Source organism: Pongo pygmaeus, chromosome 9 (genome assembly GCF_028885625.2).
Source record: "Pongo pygmaeus isolate AG05252 chromosome 9, NHGRI_mPonPyg2-v2.0_pri, whole genome shotgun sequence".
NCBI classification, from domain to species: domain Eukaryota; kingdom Metazoa; phylum Chordata; class Mammalia; order Primates; family Hominidae; genus Pongo; species Pongo pygmaeus.
Window position 1 is genome coordinate 103,888,313 of NC_072382.2, and position 20,102 is coordinate 103,908,414.

The 20,102-nt window shown below is 37.3% G+C and overlaps 1 protein-coding gene across 4 annotated transcripts; it reads left to right on the forward strand.

The window, feature by feature from the left end:
• Positions 1-41: 41 nt before the first annotated feature.
• Positions 42-20,091, forward strand: BIRC3 (baculoviral IAP repeat containing 3). 4 transcript variants are annotated; one of them, XM_054438105.2, is made up of 10 exons: positions 74-264; positions 2,568-2,697; positions 4,554-8,077; positions 8,181-8,280; positions 10,767-10,845; positions 11,613-11,661; positions 13,722-13,964; positions 18,325-18,579; positions 19,119-19,160; positions 19,268-20,091. In XM_054438105.2, the coding sequence occupies exons 3-10, from the start codon at positions 7,225-7,227 to the stop codon at positions 19,459-19,461; spliced, it is 1,815 nt and encodes a 604-aa protein (XP_054294080.2). In that variant the 5' UTR covers positions 74-264; positions 2,568-2,697; positions 4,554-7,224; the 3' UTR covers positions 19,462-20,091. The 4 variants fall into 4 exon arrangements, with proteins under 4 accessions (XP_054294079.2, XP_054294080.2, XP_054294081.2 ...); XM_063671380.1 differs by having other exon boundaries at positions 154-264; positions 4,554-7,603; XM_054438104.2 differs by lacking the exon at positions 2,568-2,697 and having other exon boundaries at positions 42-264.
• The last annotated feature ends 11 nt before the right edge of the window (positions 20,092-20,102 follow it).

The following is a 20,102-nucleotide window of genomic DNA, read 5'->3' on the forward strand; positions in this document are numbered from 1 at the left end:
AGGCCACTGATTAAGAGGAAGTGTGTGTGGTTATTACCGCTGGAGTTCCCCTAAGTCCTAAAAGGAAAGCACCAGTGCACATGCAAACCACTGGGAGGAGTGCGGAACGTCTGGTACGGATAGGGGTGGGGATTTGGGTGACGCATTTAAAAGACAGTGTGAGACTTGCGCCCTCCGGCACGGAACAGGCCGGGCGACAGGTGTCGCTTGAAAAGACTGGGCTTGTCCTTGCTGGTGCATGCGTCGTCGGCCTCTGGGCAGCAGGTGGGCAAGGAAGGCTGGTGTGTGTGTGTGTGTGTGTGTGTGCGAGCGCGTGCGCGCCTCCCCTGGGGTAAGAGGTGTGCCAGCGGCTGGCCGAGGGGCGCTTAGGGCTACAGCCCGGGGAGCTGCAGAGGTTGAGAGTCAGTGGGTGGGGCGCAGTTATCAAACACCAGGGACCAAAGGCAGGCTCTAGATAGGTTCCAGGTGCTCAATTTCTATTTTACGTTTGGAGTGAGCCAGTGGAATTGTGAAGCTGTGGCATTTTGATTCGGTTGCCAAGAGTTATCACTGGGCCTTTGCAGGTGCCAAATAAATTTCAGGACAGAGCCTAACGCAGAGCTCTGGCACAGGAAGGAAGTAAAATGTTTAAGGAGCAAATGGAGACATGTTTCCAAGCGGTGGTAGGAAGACAGCAGTTTTTGGTTGTCTTCCTGGTGATCAGCATGGAAACCTAGTACTGCTCTTACTCTCATCAATACATTGTCGAAGGCATGTACCTGATGCTAACGTAACAATAATATGAAATATTGACTTTATTTGCTATTGTTTATTGCTAACATTAAGTACTGCTACCTGCTATATGCTAGGTTTCTCTCTGAAGACTTTACATGTATTTTTCACGTTTAATTATCAAAATCTTAAGAAGCAGGTACCATAATTATCTCCATTTGACAATGAGGAAACTGAGGCTCTTGGAGATTTACTTGTGCAAGGTCATGCTTCTGGTTACTGGACTGCTTGGTATTGGGCACCCCCAATGTCTGACTCCAAAGCCTGATACTAATAAATCACTGAGCTGACTCTGTGGTCATTCATGTAAAATTGATAGAAGTACTGTGATCACTAGGGGCTCAGTCATTTACTTTTACTTCTTCAACGGGAAGTCTTCGTGTCTACCCCATATGCCAAGCTCTGCAGATGCTATGAGTGGGAGGGCAGGTACGGAGATGAAACATACTAATAGTTGCCATTCTAAAAGAGCTTACTGTCTAGGGGGAGGCAGAAAGAAAATGCACACTTGCCCTCCAGTGTCAGAAAAATGGATGTGCTGCATGCCCAAAGGGTAGGGATGCCCAACAGCCCTGGGACTGGGGAGGTTGCCTTCTTGGTAGGTTAAATGAATGAGTCAGAAGAGGAGAGGCTTGGGACTGAGCCAATCTGAGAAGGAACCACTAGAAATGAAAGAAGAATCCCAAGAGCTTGGTATCAGAGAAGCCCAGGGAACGGGACATTTCTAAGAGGAAGTGTGTCCCAGTGTCAGATGCAAACATTTCCATTGGTTTTAGCAAAAAAGCCATTGGTGTTATTAATACCGAAAGCAATTTTAAGTGATGCTGACTTAATGAGTAAATGCGAGAGGGAAAATGGAGACATTAACCATACACACATGTCCAGTTTGCTTGGCTGTGAAGGGAAGGGGCAATACAGGGTAGTTGCTAGAGTGGAAAGTGGGGTTGAAAGAGGATTTTTTTTTTTTTTTGAGACAGAGTCTCACTCTGTCACCCAGGCTGGAGTGCAGTGGTGCAGTCTTGGCTTACTGCAACCTCCACCTCCCGGGTTCAAGTGATTCTCCTGCCTCAGCCTCCTGAGTAGCTGGGACTACAGGTGCATGCCACCATGCCCAGCTAATTTCTTGTATTTTTTTTAGTAGAGAAGGGGTTTCACCGTGTTAGCCAGGTTGGTCTCGATCTCCTGACCTCGTGATCCACTCGCCTCAGCCTCCTGAAGTGCTGGGATTACAGGCATGAACCACCACACCTGGCCGAAAGAGAATTTTAAAAATTTCTTTCATTTGAAAGTTGAGATAGATTTAAGCATGATTATGTGAAAGGAAAAAGTCAGTTGAGAGTGAGAGGAATCAGAGTTGAAGCAATGAGGGGATGGGATTAAAAATAAGATTTCTGAGGCAGTAGGAGAGTGTAGGATCCCATAAGGGGGCAAGTCTTTAACTGAGGCAGCAAGTAGGTTATGAGCCAAAACGGCTTGGATATGAGAATGTGAGAAGGTTCCTGCTCAATGATGTCTCTTTTCTTTGAGAAATAGAAGGCAAAGTAATTGACTGAAAATGAGATGGGGTGCGGTGGAGAAATTTGAGGAAGGTGTTGAAGGTTTAGAAGAGGTGCATAGGGCAGTGGGCTAGAGAGCTGAGCCGGTCTAAAAGGAATTGCTAAGGAATGGCGAAGGAGTCTTAAGTGATGCTGGTCCCAGTGTGCAGGGTTGCATCTAGGTGTTGGAAATGATTAGGACAGAGGTTGAAGTGATCTAGGGTTCACATCTTGGCATATTTTTGTATATTTATTGTATAGTTGTTGCCTAAATTTCCACAAATATATGCCTTGCTGGAGTGCAGTGATGTGATCTTGATTTACTGCAACCTCCACCTCCCGGGTTCAAGTGATTCTCCTGCTTCAGTCTCCTGAGTAGCTGGAAATACAGGTGCGTGCCACCACACCTGATGATTTTTTTTTTTTTGTATTTTTAGTAGAGACAGGGTTTCATCATGTTGGCCAGCCTGGTCTCAAACTCCTGATCTCAAGTCATCTGCTTTCCTTGGCCTCCCAAAGTGCTGGGATTAAAGGCGTGAGCCACCACGCCTGACCTAAAGCTTCTTTAGGATAAGATTTGTGTAAGGGGTTTGCAAACTCAAATGGAGGTGATATAAATGAGAAAAACTCTGAGTGTCTCTCTTTCTCTCTCTCTCTCTCTCTTTTTTTTTTTTTTTTGAGACAGGGTCTTGCTCTGTCACCCAGTTTGGAGTGCAGTGATGCAGTCTCACACTGCAAGCTCTGCCTCATGGGCTCAAGCAAACCTCCTGCCTCAGCCTCCCAAGTAGCTGGGACCACAGGCATGTGCCACCATGTCTGGCTAATTTTTGAGTTTTTTTGTAGAGATGGTGTTTTGCCAAGTCACCCAGTTTGAGGCTGGTCTCAAACACCTGGGCTCAAGCAATCCGTCTACCTTAGCCTCCCAAAGCGCTGGGATTACAGGAGTGAGCCATGGCATAAGGCCTTGTGGGATGTCTCTTTTAAATGAAAGCATACTCTGTTTACGTATTTGATAGGAAGGAATATCCTTCCTTTCCACAAAGACAAAAATTCTCCTATTTTTCTCAAAACATATGTCCTTTTTATCTACTTTTCATTGTTGTTACTTTTGATAGACACATGTGTTACACTGATTTCACTTTCCTCATAATTCTGCTGTAAGAAAAACAATAGTGCCAGTTCAATGACAAATAGCAACAGTCTGTTATTGCTAGACTGTTACTGTTAGCGGAGACTACCAGAACAGTCAGTCCCAGTGTCAGGGAATCAAAGAGAACACGTTCCCTCTCTAAAGGGCACAGCTGCTGCTCAGCTCTAGCTGATTGCTGCCCTGCAGGACTATAGGCCCAGTGTTGCTAGATCTTTTGATGTTTCAAGAGAAGCTTGGAATCTAGAATGTGATGGGAAGTCTCTTACATTTAAACATGTTGGCAATTAATGGTAAGATTTAAAAATACTGTGGTCCAAGAAAAAAATGGATTTGGAAACTGGATTAAATTCAAATGAGGCATGCAGATTAATCCACAGCATGGTACAATGTGAATTTTCTGGTTTCTTTAATTGCACTGTAATTAGGTAAGATGTTAGCTTTGGGGAATCTAAGTGCAGAGTATGCAGAAACTATTATTTTTGTAAGTTTTCTCTAAATATAAATAAATTTCAAAATAAAAATAAAAAATTAGTAAAGTACTATAATGCAATTATATGTAAGCCAAACATAATATGTCTTCCAGTTTGAAACCTCTGGGTTTTATTTTATTTTATTTTATTTTATTTTATTTTTGAGACAGAGTCTTGCTGTGTCACCCAGGCTGGAGTGCAGTGGCACTATTTCGGCCCACTGCAACCTCCACCTCCCAGGCTCAAACGATTCTCCTGCCTCAGCCTCCCGAGTAGCTGGGATTACAGGCGCGTACCACCACACCCAGCTAATTTTTGTATTTTTAGTAGAGATGGCGTTTCACCATTTTGGCCAGGCTGGTTTCGAACTCCTGACCTCCAGTGATCCACTTGCCTTGGCCTCCCAAAATGCTGGGATTACAGGCGTGAGCCACTGCACCAGGCAGAGACCTCAGTTTTTTATCTCTTTTTGGCCTCTACAGTGCCTAGTAAAGCACCTGATACATGGTAAACGATCAGTAATTACTAGTACTCTATTTTGTAGAAAATGATTTTTTAAAACGTCATTGTGTTCCATCCATGAGTTGAGTTTTAAAACTGTCTTTTTGTTTGTTTGTTTTCGAACAGGTTTACAAACGAGGAAAACGACTTCTTCTAGATTTTTTTTCAGTTTCTTCTATAAATCAAAACATCTAAAAATGGAGACCTAAAATCCTTAAAGGGACTTAGTCTAATCTCGGGAGGTAGTTTTGTGCATGGGTAAACAAATTAAGTATTAACTGGTGTTTTGCTATCCAAAGAATGCTAATTTTATAAACATGATCGAGTTATATAAGGTATAACTATAATGAGTTTGATTTTGAATTTGATTTGTGGAAGTAAAGGAGAAGTGATTCTGGCTGGGGCATATTGTTAAAGCATTTTTTTCAGAGTTGACCAGGCAATCTCCTACTGGCACATTCTCCCATTATGTAGAATAGAAATAGTACCTGTGTTTGGCAAAGATTTTAAAACGAGTGACAGTTATTTGGAACAAAGAGCTAATAATCAATTCACTGCAAATTAAAGAAACATGCAGATGAAAGTTTTGACACATTAAAATACTTCTACAGTGACAAAGAAAAATCAAGAACAAAGCTTTTTGATAGGTGCAACAAATTTAGAGGAAGTAAAAAGATAAATGTGATGATTGGTCAAGAAATTATCCAGTTGTTTACAAGGCCACTGATATTTTAAACGTCCAAAAGTTTGTTTAAATGGGCTGTTACCGCTGAGAATGATGAGGATGAGAATGATGGTTGAAGGTTACATTTTAGGAAATGAAGAAACTTAGAAAATTAATATACAGACAGTGATGAATACAAAGAAGATTTTTATAACAATGTGCAAAATTTTTGGCCAGGGAAAGGAATATTGAAGTTAGATACAATTACTTACCTTTGAGGGAAATAATTATTGGTAATGAGATGTGATGTTTCTCCTGCCACCTGGAAACAAAGCATTGAAGTCTGCAGTTGAAAAGCCCAACATCTGTGAGATCCAGGAAACCATGCTTGCAAACCACTGGTAAAAAAAAAAAAAAAAAAGCCACAATGACTTGCTTATTGGTCATTGCTAGTATTATTGACTCAGAACCTCTTTACTAATGGCTAGTAAATCATAACTGAGAAATTCTGAATTTTGACAAGGTCTCTGCTGTGGAAATGGTAAATTTATTATATTTTTTTGTCACGATAAATTCTGGTTCAAGGTATGCTATCCATGAAATAATTTCTGACCAAAACTAAATTGATGCAATTTGATTATCCATCTTAGCCTATAGATGGCATTTGGTAACTTTTGACTGTTTTAAAAAATAAATCCACTCTCAGAGTAGATTTGATGTTGGCTTCAGAAACATTTAGAAAAACAAAAGTTCAAAAATGTTTTCAGGAGGTGATAAGTTGAATAACTCTACAATGTTAGTTATTTGAGGGGGACAAAAAATTTAAAATCTTTGAAAGGTCTTATTTTACAGCCATATCTAAATTATCTTAAGAAAATTTTTAACCAAGGGAATGAAATATATATCATGATTCTGTTTTTCCAAAAGTAACCTGAATATAGCAATGAAGTTCAGTTTTGTTATTGGTAGTTTGGGCAGAGTCTCTTTTTGCAGCACCTGTTGTCTACCATAATTACAGAGGACATTTCCATGTTCTAGCCAAGTATACTATTAGAATAAAAAAAAGTTAACATTGAGTTGCTTCAACAGCATGAAGCTGAGTCCAAAAGACCAAATGAACAAACACATTAATCTCTGATGATTTATTTTAAATTGAATATTTAATTGTGTAAGATCTAATAGTATCATTATACTTAAGCAATTATATTCCTGATGATCTATGGGAAATAACTATTATTTAATTAATATTGAAACCAGGTTTTAAGATGTGTTAGCCAGTCCTGTTACTAGTAAAGCTCTTTATTTGGAGAGAAATTTTAAAGATTGTTTTGTTCTCCTTATTAGAAGGATTGTAGAAAGAAAAAAATGACTAATTGGAGAAAAATTGGGGATATATCATATTTCACTGAATTCAAAATGTCTTCAGTTGTAAATCATACCATTATTTTATGTACCTCTAAGAAATAAAAGTGCTGCTAATTAAAATATGATATGCCATTAATTATGAAATACTTCTTGATAACAGAAGTTTTAAAATAGCCATCTTAGAATCAGTGAAATATGGTCATGTATTCTTTTCCTCCTTTGAGGTAGGTCTTGTGCTTTTTTTCCCTGGCCACTAAATTTCACAATTTCCAAAAAGCAAAATAAACATATTCTGAATATTTTTGCTGTGAAACACTTGATAGCAGAGCTTTCCACCATGAAAAGAAGCTTCATGAGTCACACATTACATCTTCAGGTTGATTGAATGCCACTGAAACATTCTAGTAGCTTGGAGAAGTTGACCTACCTGTGGAGATGCCTGCCATTAAATGGCATCCTGATGGCTTAATACACATTAGTCTTCTGTGAAGGGTTTTAATTTTCAACACAGCTTACTCTGTAGCATCATGTTTACATTCTATGTATAAAGATTATACAAAGGTGCAATTGTGTATTTCTTCCTTAAAATATATCAGTATAGGATTTAGAATCTCCATGTTGAAACTCTAAATGCATAGAAATAAAAATAATAAAAAATTTTTCATTTTGGCTTTTCAGCCTAGTATTAAAACTAATAAAAGCAAAGCCATGCACAAAACTACCTCCCCAGAGAAAGGCTAGTCCCTTTTCTTCCCCATTCATTTCATTATGAACATAGTAGAAAATAGCATATTTTTATCAAATTTGATGAAAAGCGCCAACACGTTTGAACTGAAATACGACTTGTCATGTGAACTGTACCGAATGTCTACGTATTCCACTTTTCCTGCTGGGGTTCCTGTTTCAGAAAGGAGTCTTGCTCGTGCTGGTTTCTATTACACTGGTGTGAATGACAAGGTCAAATGCTTCTGTTGTGGCCTGATGCTGGATAACTGGAAAAGAGGAGACAGTCCTATTGAAAAGCATAAAAAGTTGTATCCTAGCTGCAGATTCGTTCAGAGTCTAAATTCAGTTAACAACTTGGAAGCTACTTCTCAGCCTACTTTTCCTTCTTCAGTAACAAATTCCACACACTCATTACTTCCAGGTACAGAAAACAGTGGATATTTCAGTGGCTCTTATTCAAGCTTTCCATCAAATCCTGTAAACTCCAGAGTAAATCAAGATTTTTCTGCCTTGATGAGAAGTTCCTACCACTGTGCAATGAATAACGAAAATGCCAGATTACTTACTTTTCAGACGTGGCCGTTAACTTTTCTGTCACCAACAGATCTGGCAAAAGCAGGCTTTTACTACATAGGACCTGGAGACAGAGTGGCTTGCTTTGCCTGTGGTGGAAAATTGAGCAATTGGGAACCGAAGGATAATGCTATGTCAGAACACCTGAGACATTTTCCCAAATGCCCATTTATAGAAAATCAGCTTCAAGACACTTCAAGATACACAGTTTCTAATCTGAGCATGCAGACACATGCAGCCCGCTTTAAAACATTCTTTAACTGGCCCTCTAGTGTTCTAGTTAATCCTGAGCAGCTTGCAAGTGCGGGTTTTTATTATGTGGGTAAGAAACTGAATCTGCTAATTTAAAAAAATATATTTCATTTTATACATTTTAGTGGGCAAATTATGTGTATTCATAAGTTTTGGTCTAAAATTAATTTTAGGTAACAGTGATGATGTCAAATGCTTTTGCTGTGATGGTGGACTCAGGTGTTGGGAATCTGGAGATGATCCATGGGTTCAACATGCCAAGTGGTTTCCAAGGTAATTCTTTAGAAATTCTCTTTGCAAATTCTTGTGATTATCACGAGATTGCTTATATGTGTTCACCTGAAATCAGTTGTTACTTTACTCTGTTCTAAATATATATTTGTGAATAAGTTTAGGATGGATTACTTAGCAAAATACTTACTTAAGAAGTTTTGATGGACTTAAGACAACGAAGAAATAGATTTGGGGATTTTTGTTTAATTTTTAAAGAAATATATATATTTAAATAATACATGCTCATTATAAAAACAAAGTCACACATTGTAGAAAAGCACAGAGAAGGAAAATTAAAATGTCCAGAAATCTTACCACCTAAGGATGAGCATGGTTACCATTTTAGTGAACATCCCTCCAGACACATAGAAATAAATGTATACAATACATATACATATAGAAATAAATACATATACATATAGAAATAAATGTACACCATTTTACATAAATTAAATATTATATTTAGTTTTGAAGTTTTTTCAGTCAACATATGTCTTGGATATATTTCCATTCATTCGGTATTCAATAATAATTGATCACCTACTGCCAGGCTTTGTTCTGGGTGCATAAAATCAGTTGAACAAAACAAAGACCCCTGGTCTCCTAAGTTTGTATTATAGCAGGAGAGAACAGACAACTAATAAAAACTTGAATAAGTTCTATAGCATGTTGGAAAATAAGTACAATCAATAAAAAGAACAAAGAGGAGTTTAGAAATGCCAGGCAGGTTACAATATTAGATTGGGTGGTCAGGGTAAGTATAGACTCATCTCATCTGTTTTAATCGCCACACAGCATTTTAATGTGATGTGTTACCCTTTTGATCGTTTAACTGGCCACCTAGTGTTCTAGTTAATCCTGATTAGCTTGCAAGTGTGGGTTTTTATCATGTGGGTAAGAAACTGAATGTACTAACTAAAATAACAGCTTCAAAAAGACTTTTTTTACATTCTCCTTTTTCATCTAAATCATGTGGCCTACAATTACATTTTTTCGTGGTCAAAACTTTTGCTATTATTCAACCCGTTTCCCATTTGCCCTGAGAATACTGCACTGGCAACAAGCTGCACTGTTTTTTTACAAATGGGAAATGGGTTAATATTGATTAATAAATGTGGCATCTTAACTTATTTTGATTACTTTTTTTTCTCTTTTCTTTTGAGATGGAGCCTGGCTCTGTTGCCCAGATTGGAGTGCAATGGTGTGATCTCAGCTCACTGCAACCTCCGCCTCTTGGGTTCAGGCAATTCTCATGCCTCAGCCTCGCTAGTAGCTGGGACTACAGGTGCACGCTAGCATGCCCAGCTAATTTTTGTATTTTTAGTAGAGACGGGGTTTCACCATGTTGTCCAGGCTGTCTCAAACTCCTGACCTCAGGAGTTTGAGGTGCTCGCCTGGCCAACATCAGTGTATTTTTAAGAATCTTAGAAGAGTTGAAGAGAGTAGCTAAGAGCTCTGAGGAGAGACGGCCTTACTTGACCTCAGTAGACTGAGAGGCTCCTGACCCTTGTCCACTTGAGCCTTGGTAGATTACTAGTAATCGCCTTCCTCTTGCTTATATCAACCTGCCTTTCACTGCAATATCTCTGACCATTCCCTATATGCTAAATGAATAGTAAATTGATTATATGTATGTTTATACTCATTTGAAATATTTATACTTCACAATATATTAAGAGTAAATTGATTATATGTATGTTTATACTCTCTTGAAATAGCCAGTCTACAAATGGCTGGATTAGTCCTGCCCAAATTAAGATAAACCTTTAGTACTTTTCAAAACTAGCTGAAGTGGTCGGGTGCAGTGGCTCATGCCTGTAATCCCAGCAGTTTGGGAGGCTGAGGCAGGAGGATCACTTGAGGTCAGGAGTTCGAGACCAGTATGGCAACATGGTAAAGCCCCATCTCCACTAAAAATGCAAAAATTAGCCGGGCATGGTGGCAGGCACCTGCAAGCTCAGCTACTCGGGAGGCTGAGGCAGCAGAATCACTTGAACCTGGGAGGCAGAGGTTACAGTGAACTGAGATCATCCCACTGCACTCCAGCCTGGGTGACAGAGCGAGACTCTGTATAACAAAAAAAAAATAAGGAGAAGCATAATGTATCTTGGCAAATATAAAAATATTAATTTTGTAAAACATTCAACCTGTATGAAAAATGTTAACTGTCATGAGAAGCATCTCACAAAACAATTAAAAATTCACACAAAAAATTTGAATCCTGTCATAGGATGCCTATGGGTTAGTTTTAGAAAAAAAATTTTTTTGGAAAGCAATACAATAGAATCAGTTCCCAGTGGGCTAGGATGTATTTATTCTTCTAACATTAAGTTTAGAATAAATGATCTTAAATGATTCTGTGATTTGGGGCAAACAACCAGATTTGAAATGGAATAAACACCTAGAGATGAGAAATTTATATGTTATTACATTTTCATTTCAGTTGTATAAATAATCCCTCAAATTTTATTTTCTTTACATTTTAGGTGTGAGTACTTGATAAGAATTAAAGGACAGGAGTTCATCCGTCAAGTTCAAGCCAGTTACCCTCATCTACTTGAACAGGTAGGGAAAGTTCTTTTTTTAAATATTGGCTGCCATCAGAGAAATTGCTTTCTGATAATTACAGAGAGTGCTATTTGAGTGAAAAGACAAGAGTTGTTTTAGAAATACGTTTTCTTCTTCTTATCAAACCTGACAAGATTTTAGAAAGTATTGTTCTTTGGAGAAAAATAGATCCATAAATGGTAGTCTCCTGATAATGACACTTGTGATGTTTTTCAATCAAGTTGCAATAAATCAAACTGTTTGAGAAAAAATGACTGGGATGGTAGTATTTAACAGTTTTACTATATAAATTTTCCTTCAAAAGATCTGAGAAAGAGAATTTTATTGCTTTTTCTAACCTTCTTGAGAAAGCAAATAACTTACATAATAGTTTGATGGTCAAACCCATCCTAGCCATGAGCAATGAAACTGATATGGGGTCCAACTTATTCCAAAGGATGACCCAGGGTAGGTAAGACCTGTGGATGAAAGGAAAATTGATTGTCGCATGGATTATTGAAAAGGTATAGTCCTTTTCCTGCCTTAATGATAGTGGGTTTTATTTGTTATTATATACACACACTGAAACTCTATTAGTTTATGGCCTAGGGAATAACTATCAAATATAAGTGAAATATTGTTTTTGATTAAAAAATTATTTTGCCAGTAAGCAAGTAGTTTGCAACAAATTGAATAAAATATGTTGGGTCATTTTCATTGCAATGGGTAAGATAAGATTTATATTTTAATATGTATATATATATATTTTTTTTTTTTTTCCGCAGCTGCTATCCACATCAGACAGCCCAGGAGATGAAAATGCAGAGTCATCAAGTAAGTACAATGGATAATAATGAATGCATTTAAATAGAGTCATTTGGTACTGTTAAGATTGAAAGTTGATAATAGTAATGTACCTTTATATTGATTTATAATTTACAATGAATGCATTTTCAAATATACTGTGTTGGTATTTCCCAAATTTCAGTGCATATCAGAGTTGCCTGGAGAACTTTAAAAAATATGACAGATTTCCAGTTTCTACTTCAGACCTACTGAATTAAATCTGAGTATCTAAAGGTGGGGCTCAGGCATGTATAGTTTTAACAAACTACATACATCCAGCCTAAACCTTGTTCTTGGGCCAGTGTGGGAACAGATGTACTATGATATTAGATTGCTCACATATCCTTTCTGTGAAAGCGAAAGGATAGAACATGTTAGTCGCCTTTTGAAATAGGGACGCTGAGGCTCAGAAAGGTTAAATGACTTGTACATCACCTTACACCTAAAATGCGATAGAGCTAATATTTGTACAAGGTCCTGTACTCCATTATCTCATGTTCAATTCAGTTCAGTATATATTTATTGTATATTGTATATCACCTGTTCTGAGGAAAGCATAGAGAACAGGATAGAACCGACCCAAATGTCCATCAGTGATAGACTGGATTAAGAAAATGTGGCACATACACACCATGGAATACTATGCAGCCATAAAAAAGGATGAGTTCATGTCCTTTATAGGGACATGGATGAAGCAGGAAACCATCATTCTGAGCAAACTATCGCAAGGATAGAAAACCAAACACCGCATGTTCTCACTCATAGGTGGGAATTGAACAATGAGAACACTTGGACATAGGAAGGGGAACATCACACACCGGGGCCTGTTGTGGGGTAGGGGGATGGGGGAGGGATAGCATTAGGAGATATACCTAATGTAAATGACGAGTTAACGGGTGCAGCACACCATCATGGCACATGTATACATATGTAACAAACCTGCACATTGTGCACATGTACCCTAGAACTCAAAGTAAAATAATAAAAAAAAAAAAGAAAAAAAAGAATAGAGAACAGGATAAACATAACTCCTGGTCTCATGTATCTACGGGAAACAGACAAATACACAGACAGAAGAAAGGGATATGGCAGCAAAAGTAAAGTGTAATATGAGAGTGCGTATAGGACAATTAACCCAGACTTGGAGGATCAGAAAAGGCTTTCCAAAGGAGGTATTTGTCTTAGCAGAAAATCCAAGGGAAGAGTAGGAGTTAACCGAGTGACAAATGGAAGAAAAGAGCATTCCAGGCAGAGGGAACAGCATATGAAAGACCGAAGTGACAAAGGAGAATAGGCACCTTTGAAGAACTGAACAAAATTCTATATGGCCAGAAGTAGGAGTTGCTAATAGATAAATGAGGGAAGCAGGCCAGCTGTACGAGTGGTCAGCACTGCAGGCAGAATTGACACTAGAGCCATCAGTTTGTGACTTCTGGGCTAGAGTGCAGAATGCGAATGATTCAGTGGCAAGAGATGAGGCTGAAGAGGTAAACAGGGTTCAGATTGTATGAGACTTTGTAAGACACTTATATTTTGGATTTTATCCTAAGAGCAATGGAATTGTTGATGGGATTTAAGAAGTGTGACACATCATATTTGTGTTTTTAAAAAGTCACTCTGATTGCACTGTTGAGAATGAACTCCAAGGAAGCAATATTGTATAACAATAGCCTCTCTGAAAAATATGTGAATTATTCTTGATTGAAAGCTCATTTGTTCATTCAACATAGGGAAAAATAATCTCAGTTCTAGTGGGAGGTAATCCCTGCCATTCTGTTTCCTTCTCCTGCTCACATATGTGTATCCAGTTATGACAGGTAATGTGTATTTTGCATCTAAGTACAATATTCCAAGTTGTTATTTTGATGACTGAACGTGTATATCATTTTAAATTTAACAATGTTCATACAAAATAATGCCTATACATTTTGTTGGTTTTACATTTTTAATATTATAAAAACTTTCAATTTTTGATTTCATTTCAAATTTCAATTTTTAAGAAATATACAGGCTATCCTAATATGTGTTAAATTCTTTGTTCCATATAGTTATTCGTTTTGAACCTGGAGAAGACCATTCAGAAGATGCAATCATGATGAATACTCCTGTGGTTAATGCTGCCGTGGAAATGGGCTTTAGTAGAAGCCTGGTAAAACAGACAGTTCAGAGAAAAATCCTAGCAACTGGAGAGAATTATAGACTAGTCAATGATCTTGTGTTAGACTTACTCAATGCAGAAGATGAAATAAGGGAAGAGGAGAGAGAAAGAGCAACTGAGGAAAAAGAGTCAAGTATGTAGATTTATTAATACAGTCTATTTTCATAAGGATTTGATATCAGTCTATATGTTATGGAAAATATACTCATCTAGTATATCTGAAAATATACTCAATCCAGTCGGATTTTTTTCATGTTTAGTATTCTGAATTCAAATGCTGAAAAATTTATTCATATTCAAATATATTTGAGTTGCTCATAAGTCAAAAATGTATGATGTACAAAAGTATTTTTCCTGTTTTTCCTTAATTCATATTTTTTTCTCTGGATAGCTGACGTTGTGTCCAATTATGCATTCATGGCATGTTTTTTTTTCTTAACGCTTTGAAAATGGAATCCTTGTTGCATAATGGCACATTTTTAATCCCAGGCTAGTTGCTCACTCCCCTTTGGAGTAAATCAGGGTGGGATCAGGGACAATTATTAATTTTTTTTTTTGAGACAGTCTTACTCTGTCACCCACACTGAAGTGCAGTGGCATGATCTCACCTCACTGCAACTTCTGCCTCCTGGGTTCAAGCAATTCTCGTGCCTCTTTCCCTTAGCTGGGACTACAGGCACCTGCCACCATGCCAGGCTAATTTTTGTATTTTTAGTAGAGAAGGGATTTCTCCATGTTGGCCACACTGGTCTCAAACTCCTGACCTCAAGTGATCCTCCCGCCTCGGCCTCCCAAAGTGCTGGGATTACAGGCATGAGCCACCGTGCCTGGCTGGACAGTTATTAATTTTAACATTAGCATAAAAGCATGTCTTAGCCTGTGACTATACATTAATACACAAATTACTATTAAGTCCCCTACCTGTCTACACAAGAACTGAGTCTTCCAGAGCATCCGTCGATTATTTAGGCAAGTTCCTAGTATACTGTTTCACAATCTCTTAGGACAAGTTGCTCATGTCCTTCCATACTAAACGTATCCGCTACTGTGTTCTCTATTGCCCTTCACAAAAACTCTTCTGGGCACATCCATTCTCATCTGGCTGTTTTGACTGCTATCATCATTCTGTCCTAGACAAAAAGAAATGCTGATCTCTCCTTTCCCAAGCATGGACCAGACCTATAAGTCCCTTCAACACAGCTGAAAACAGACTGCAACTTTTAACAAGCTCTTACTGGAGACTTAAGGAAAACAGAAGGGAATTATATCACAAATGTCGATTTACAGCTGCAACTAGATGTGGCCTCTCTTAGTGCCCCCAGGCTCATCCTCATAAATCTCTCTGCCTAGCTTCTGGTTCATCTCTGTGTAGCTTTGGCAAGTTTACACAAGTCACTAGGAATGTCCCAATAATGTTTTCCTTTATCAAAATTCAGGCCCCCAAATATTCATAAAGCTCAGAAGGAGAACAAAGATTTCTCCTTATCCTTGTCCAAGGCCATCTGGGATCTATTTCTTCACAGGATGATTGACAGTCAGATTTTCCACTTCATTTAGGGATGAATCCAATCCTGCCCATGAAGATGGATTCATTCTCTGACCTAACCCAGACAAACCTATCAGACCATAGTGATATAGCATCATACATTCACCAAAGTGTGAATTACTCAGTCTATAAACCACTAGTGTAGCAGCAATACAGTCACAGTTAACCTTTGCCCAGCCTCATCAAATTCTCTTTTCTCTGTGAAGATTAGGCAAGTATGTCCTTCCTGTAGCCTTCTTAGTGGTAGCCATTTGTCATCAGCCAACAATTGCTCAAAGAAGAGAACACTTATCTCCACAACTGTTGAGAGATCCCATAAAATCTAAAACTATCCACTTATAAAATATTTATACTTCTTTCAAAGACAATCAGAAAATTCTCCAGAAATGACTTCAAGTCAACAATATATGATAATTTACATTGTCAAAAAGAGCCCTTAGCGTTTCTGCCTCACCATTATATATATCTCTACTACCTAGTATGATGCCTGCATATAGTCTGTGTTCTGAGTGAGTAAATGAAAACACATTTAGGTTAATGATTACGTTATAGTTTCCCAAGAACAGTAGGGATATAAATAAAGAGGCAATTTAAGATTTTTTTTCCCCAGAATAAAATAATAATATGGCGGAGTGTGGTGGCTCACACCTGTAATCGCAGCACTTTGGGAGGCTGAGGCAGGCAGATCTCTTAAACCCAGGAGTTCGAGACCAGCCTGGGCAACATAGCAAAACCCTGTCTGTATAAAAAAATATAAAAATTAGCAGGGTGTGGTGGCAGGTGTCTGTAGTCCCAGCTACTCAGGAGGCTGAGGTGGGAGGACCACTTGAGCCCAGGGAGGTTGAGGCTGCAATGAGCTATGATCATATGCCACTGCACTCCAGCCTGGGCAACAGAGTGAGACTGTCTCAAAAAAAAAAAAAAAAAAAAGAAAAGCAAAAAGAAAAATAGTAATATGCTTCAAAGGTATACTCAAGTCTTCTGAACTTACAAACCAGAATATAGTCTACAACTTTGAAATGAGACTTTTTCTCAGTTACTAGCAATTAAATTTTAGAAATCTTAAGAATTTCAGAGAATGCATTATATTAGGTTACGTATAATTACAAAAATAAATCTTAGATTGAAAAACTAGTATACTTCAACACCAAGTTTATATATTGTTTTATTTTCTAATATATCCCTTCTTTGCTAATATAGATAATTTAACAAAATATATTAAGTTCTAAGTCTTCTACCCTTCTCACTGTTACTTTTCATTCCTACTCTTTAAATTATAGAACTAAGGCTTGGTTGTTCATTTGTTCAGCCGATATTTATGGAGCATTAACTTTGTGCCAGACACTATTCTAGCTCCTGACCCTTTTCTCATTTATTCTCAGAGCTTCAGTTATTTTCAAAATATGTCTTTAGCCTTGTCTTTTTGACTAAGCACCATCTTTATTTTCTGGTTGTTGTTTTTGATTTTTGATGTTTTCTTTTTTCCATTTTTTATTCTTTCTTAAATGGTTCTTTTTATGAGTCCTATCACTTGACAAAGTCAGTGTATCTAAAATCTAACGATCTTCTTTCCCAAAACAATTCTTCAGATAGCTCGGCCTCTGTCATTAGTTATTTTTTAGAAATAGCTTTATGGATTATGGTAAGCTATATGAAAATTAATAAACTTAGATTCATAAGTCATATTCCAAAGAGATAATAAAATTGCAGTTTTAAAATATAAAATGTTTTACCAATGGATACAAAATCTAGGTCTTGAAGGAGAATTAGATGATATCTTGTGGGACAAGAAGGTAGTCACTGACAAATAGCGTTTATTATTCAAAATGCTGTTACTGCCTTTCCCTGCTTACTATAAAATATTTAGGTAATGGCAATATGTCTAATTTCTGGAAATAATTAAAATTTCAACTTAAAATGGAATTTTAAAGAAATTTTATGGGCCAGACATAATGGCTCACACCTGTAATCCCAGCAGTTTTGGAGGCCGGGGTGGGTGGCTCACTTGAGGCCAGGAGTTCGAGATCAGGCTGGCCAACATGGTGAATCCTCGTCTCTACTAAAACTATAAAGAATTAGCTGGGTGTAGTGGCACATGCCTGTAATCCCAACTACTCAGGAGGCTCAGGCACAAAAATAGCTTGAACCTGGGAGGCAGAGGTTGCAGTGAACTGAGATCGCACCACTGCACTCCAGCCTGGGCGACAGAGCAAGACTCTGTTTTAAAAATGAATAAATAAATAATAAAAGAAATTTTATGGAAGAATGATACTTGAAGAAAAAATTGTTTTAATTCTCTTGATTTTGTCTTTCCCCAATTTGACTAGATTGAATTGAAACGTCAATTTTAATGGGTTCTAAGTTTCATTTGGTTAAAGGCTTAGCAGTATTGCCAAATGACTGAAAGCACAGTACATGACACCGGACTACCTCAGTTTGATTTTTGCTAGTTGTGGTGTCCTTTGGCAACTTACTTGCCTCACTGCGGCTTCATTTTCTCATTTGTTAAATGAAGCTATTAGGACCTACCTCAAAGAGCTGTTGTGAAGATGAAATGAGTCAATGCATGTAAAGTTCTTAACACAGTGCTCACTAAATGTTAGTCCTTACTATAAGTAGCATTATTATTATTATTATTATATTTTTTTGAGACAGGGTATTGCTATGCTGCCCAGTCTGGTCTCTGACTCCAGGGCTCAAGTGATCCTCCTACCTCAGCCTCCCAATTAGCTGGTGCTACAGGCATGTGCCACTGCACCCTGAATTATAATTATAATAACATTATTATTAAGCACAGGAGATGAGACACCCCTAAACCTAGCAATCAACATCAATGCCTTACTGATTACGAATTAAAGATAGTTTTTATTCTGTTATATATATAGGAGTGGAAGGAAATTTGTGAGCAGAGTTTGAACATGTTTATCCTTGTTTTCTTTTTATAAAGATGATTTATTATTAATCCGGAAGAATAGAATGGCACTTTTTCAACATTTGACTTCTGTAATTCCAATCCTGGATAGTCTACTAACTGCCAGAATTATTAATGAACAAGAACATGATGTTATTAAACAGAAGACACAGACATCTTTACAAGCAAGAGAATTGATTGATACGATTTTAGTAAAAGGAAATATTGCAGCCACTGTATTCAGAAACTCTCTGCAAGAAGCTGACGCTGTGTTATATGAGCATTTATTTGGTGAGTGGTAGAAAATTATTTTTTTAAATTTTCTAAGTCAATTGAAAATACGCTCTTAGTAATAATTTATGATTATTGAAAATAATTCAGGCTGAATGTGGTGACTCATGCCTGTAATCCTAACACCTTGGGAGGCTGAGGCAGGTGGATTGCTTGAACCCAGGAGTTTGAGACCAGACTGGACAACATGGCGAGACCCCATCACTATAAAAATTTTTAAAACAAATTATTTGTGATGGTGTTTGCCTGGTAATCCCAGCTACTCAAGAGGATGAGGTGGGAGGATGGCTTAAACCTGAGAGGTAGAGGCTGCCATGAGCTGTGATTGTGCCATTGCACTCCAGCCTGGGTGACAGACTGTCTCAAAAAAAAAAAATCAATCTAATTTATAGATATTAATTACATAAAAAGATTAAAGACTTCTGTTGCCTTGACATGAGTATTTGGCTAAAGTCTAAAGTGTTCATTTTTAAAATATATTCTGTAGCTAAATATTAACCTTATTTGTCATAGTAACGCTTTTTCCTTTTCTCCCTTAGTGCAACAGGACATAAAATATATTCCCACAGAAGATGTTTCAGGTAATAGTATTAATATTTTAAATCAATAGAAAACATTGTCTTTATTTTCTTAGTTTTTCATTGAAGAAGCAAATTGCCTTTTATTAAAACTTATTTCCTCTTTCTAGATCTACCAGTGGAAGAACAATTGCGGAGACTACAAGAAGAAAGAACATGTAAAGTGTGTATGGACAAAGAAGTGTCCATAGTGTTTATTCCTTGTGGTCATCTAGTAGTATGCAAAGATTGTGCTCCTTCTTTAAGAAAGTGTCCTATTTGTAGGAGTACAATCAAGGGTACAGTTCGTACATTTCTTTCATGAAGAAGAAACAAAACATTGTCTAAACTTTAGAATTAATTTATTAAATGTATTATAACTTTAACTTTTATTCTGATTTGGTTTCCTTAAAATTTTTATTTATTTACAACTCAAAAAAAATTGTTTTGTGTAACATATTTATATATGTATCTAAACCATATGAACATATATTTTTTAGAAACTAAGAGAAGATAGGCTTTTGTTCTTATGAACGAAAAAGAGATAGCACTACAAACACAATATTCAATCAAAATTTCAGCATTATTGAAATTGTAAGTGAAGTAAAACTTAAGATATTTGAGTTTACCTTTCAGAATTTTAAATATTTTGGCATTGTATTAATACCAGGAACATGAAGCCAGGTGTGGTGGTATGTGCCTGTAGTCCCGGGCTGAGGCAAGAGGATTACTTGAGCCCAGGAGTTTGAATCCATCCTGGGCAGCATACTGAGACCCTGCCTTTAAAAACAAACAGAACAAAAACAAAACACCAGGGACACATTTCTCTGTCTGTTTTGATCAGTGTCTATACATCGAAGGTGTGCATATATGTTGAATGACATTTTAGGGACATGGTGTTTTTATAAAGAATTCTGTGAGAAAAAATTTAATAAAGCAACAACAATTACTTTTATTCTTCATTGC

Coding starts and splice junctions, on each gene's coding strand:
- BIRC3 (XM_054438104.2), top strand. CDS start 7,225: ATGAACATAGTAGAAAATAGCATATTTTTATCAAATTTGATGAAAAGC. Junction 13,965..18,324: donor AACTGAGGAAAAAGAGTCAA/GTATGTAGATTT, acceptor CTTTTTATAAAG/ATGATTTATTATTAATCCGG. Junction 18,580..19,118: donor GTTATATGAGCATTTATTTG/GTGAGTGGTAGA, acceptor TTTCTCCCTTAG/TGCAACAGGACATAAAATAT.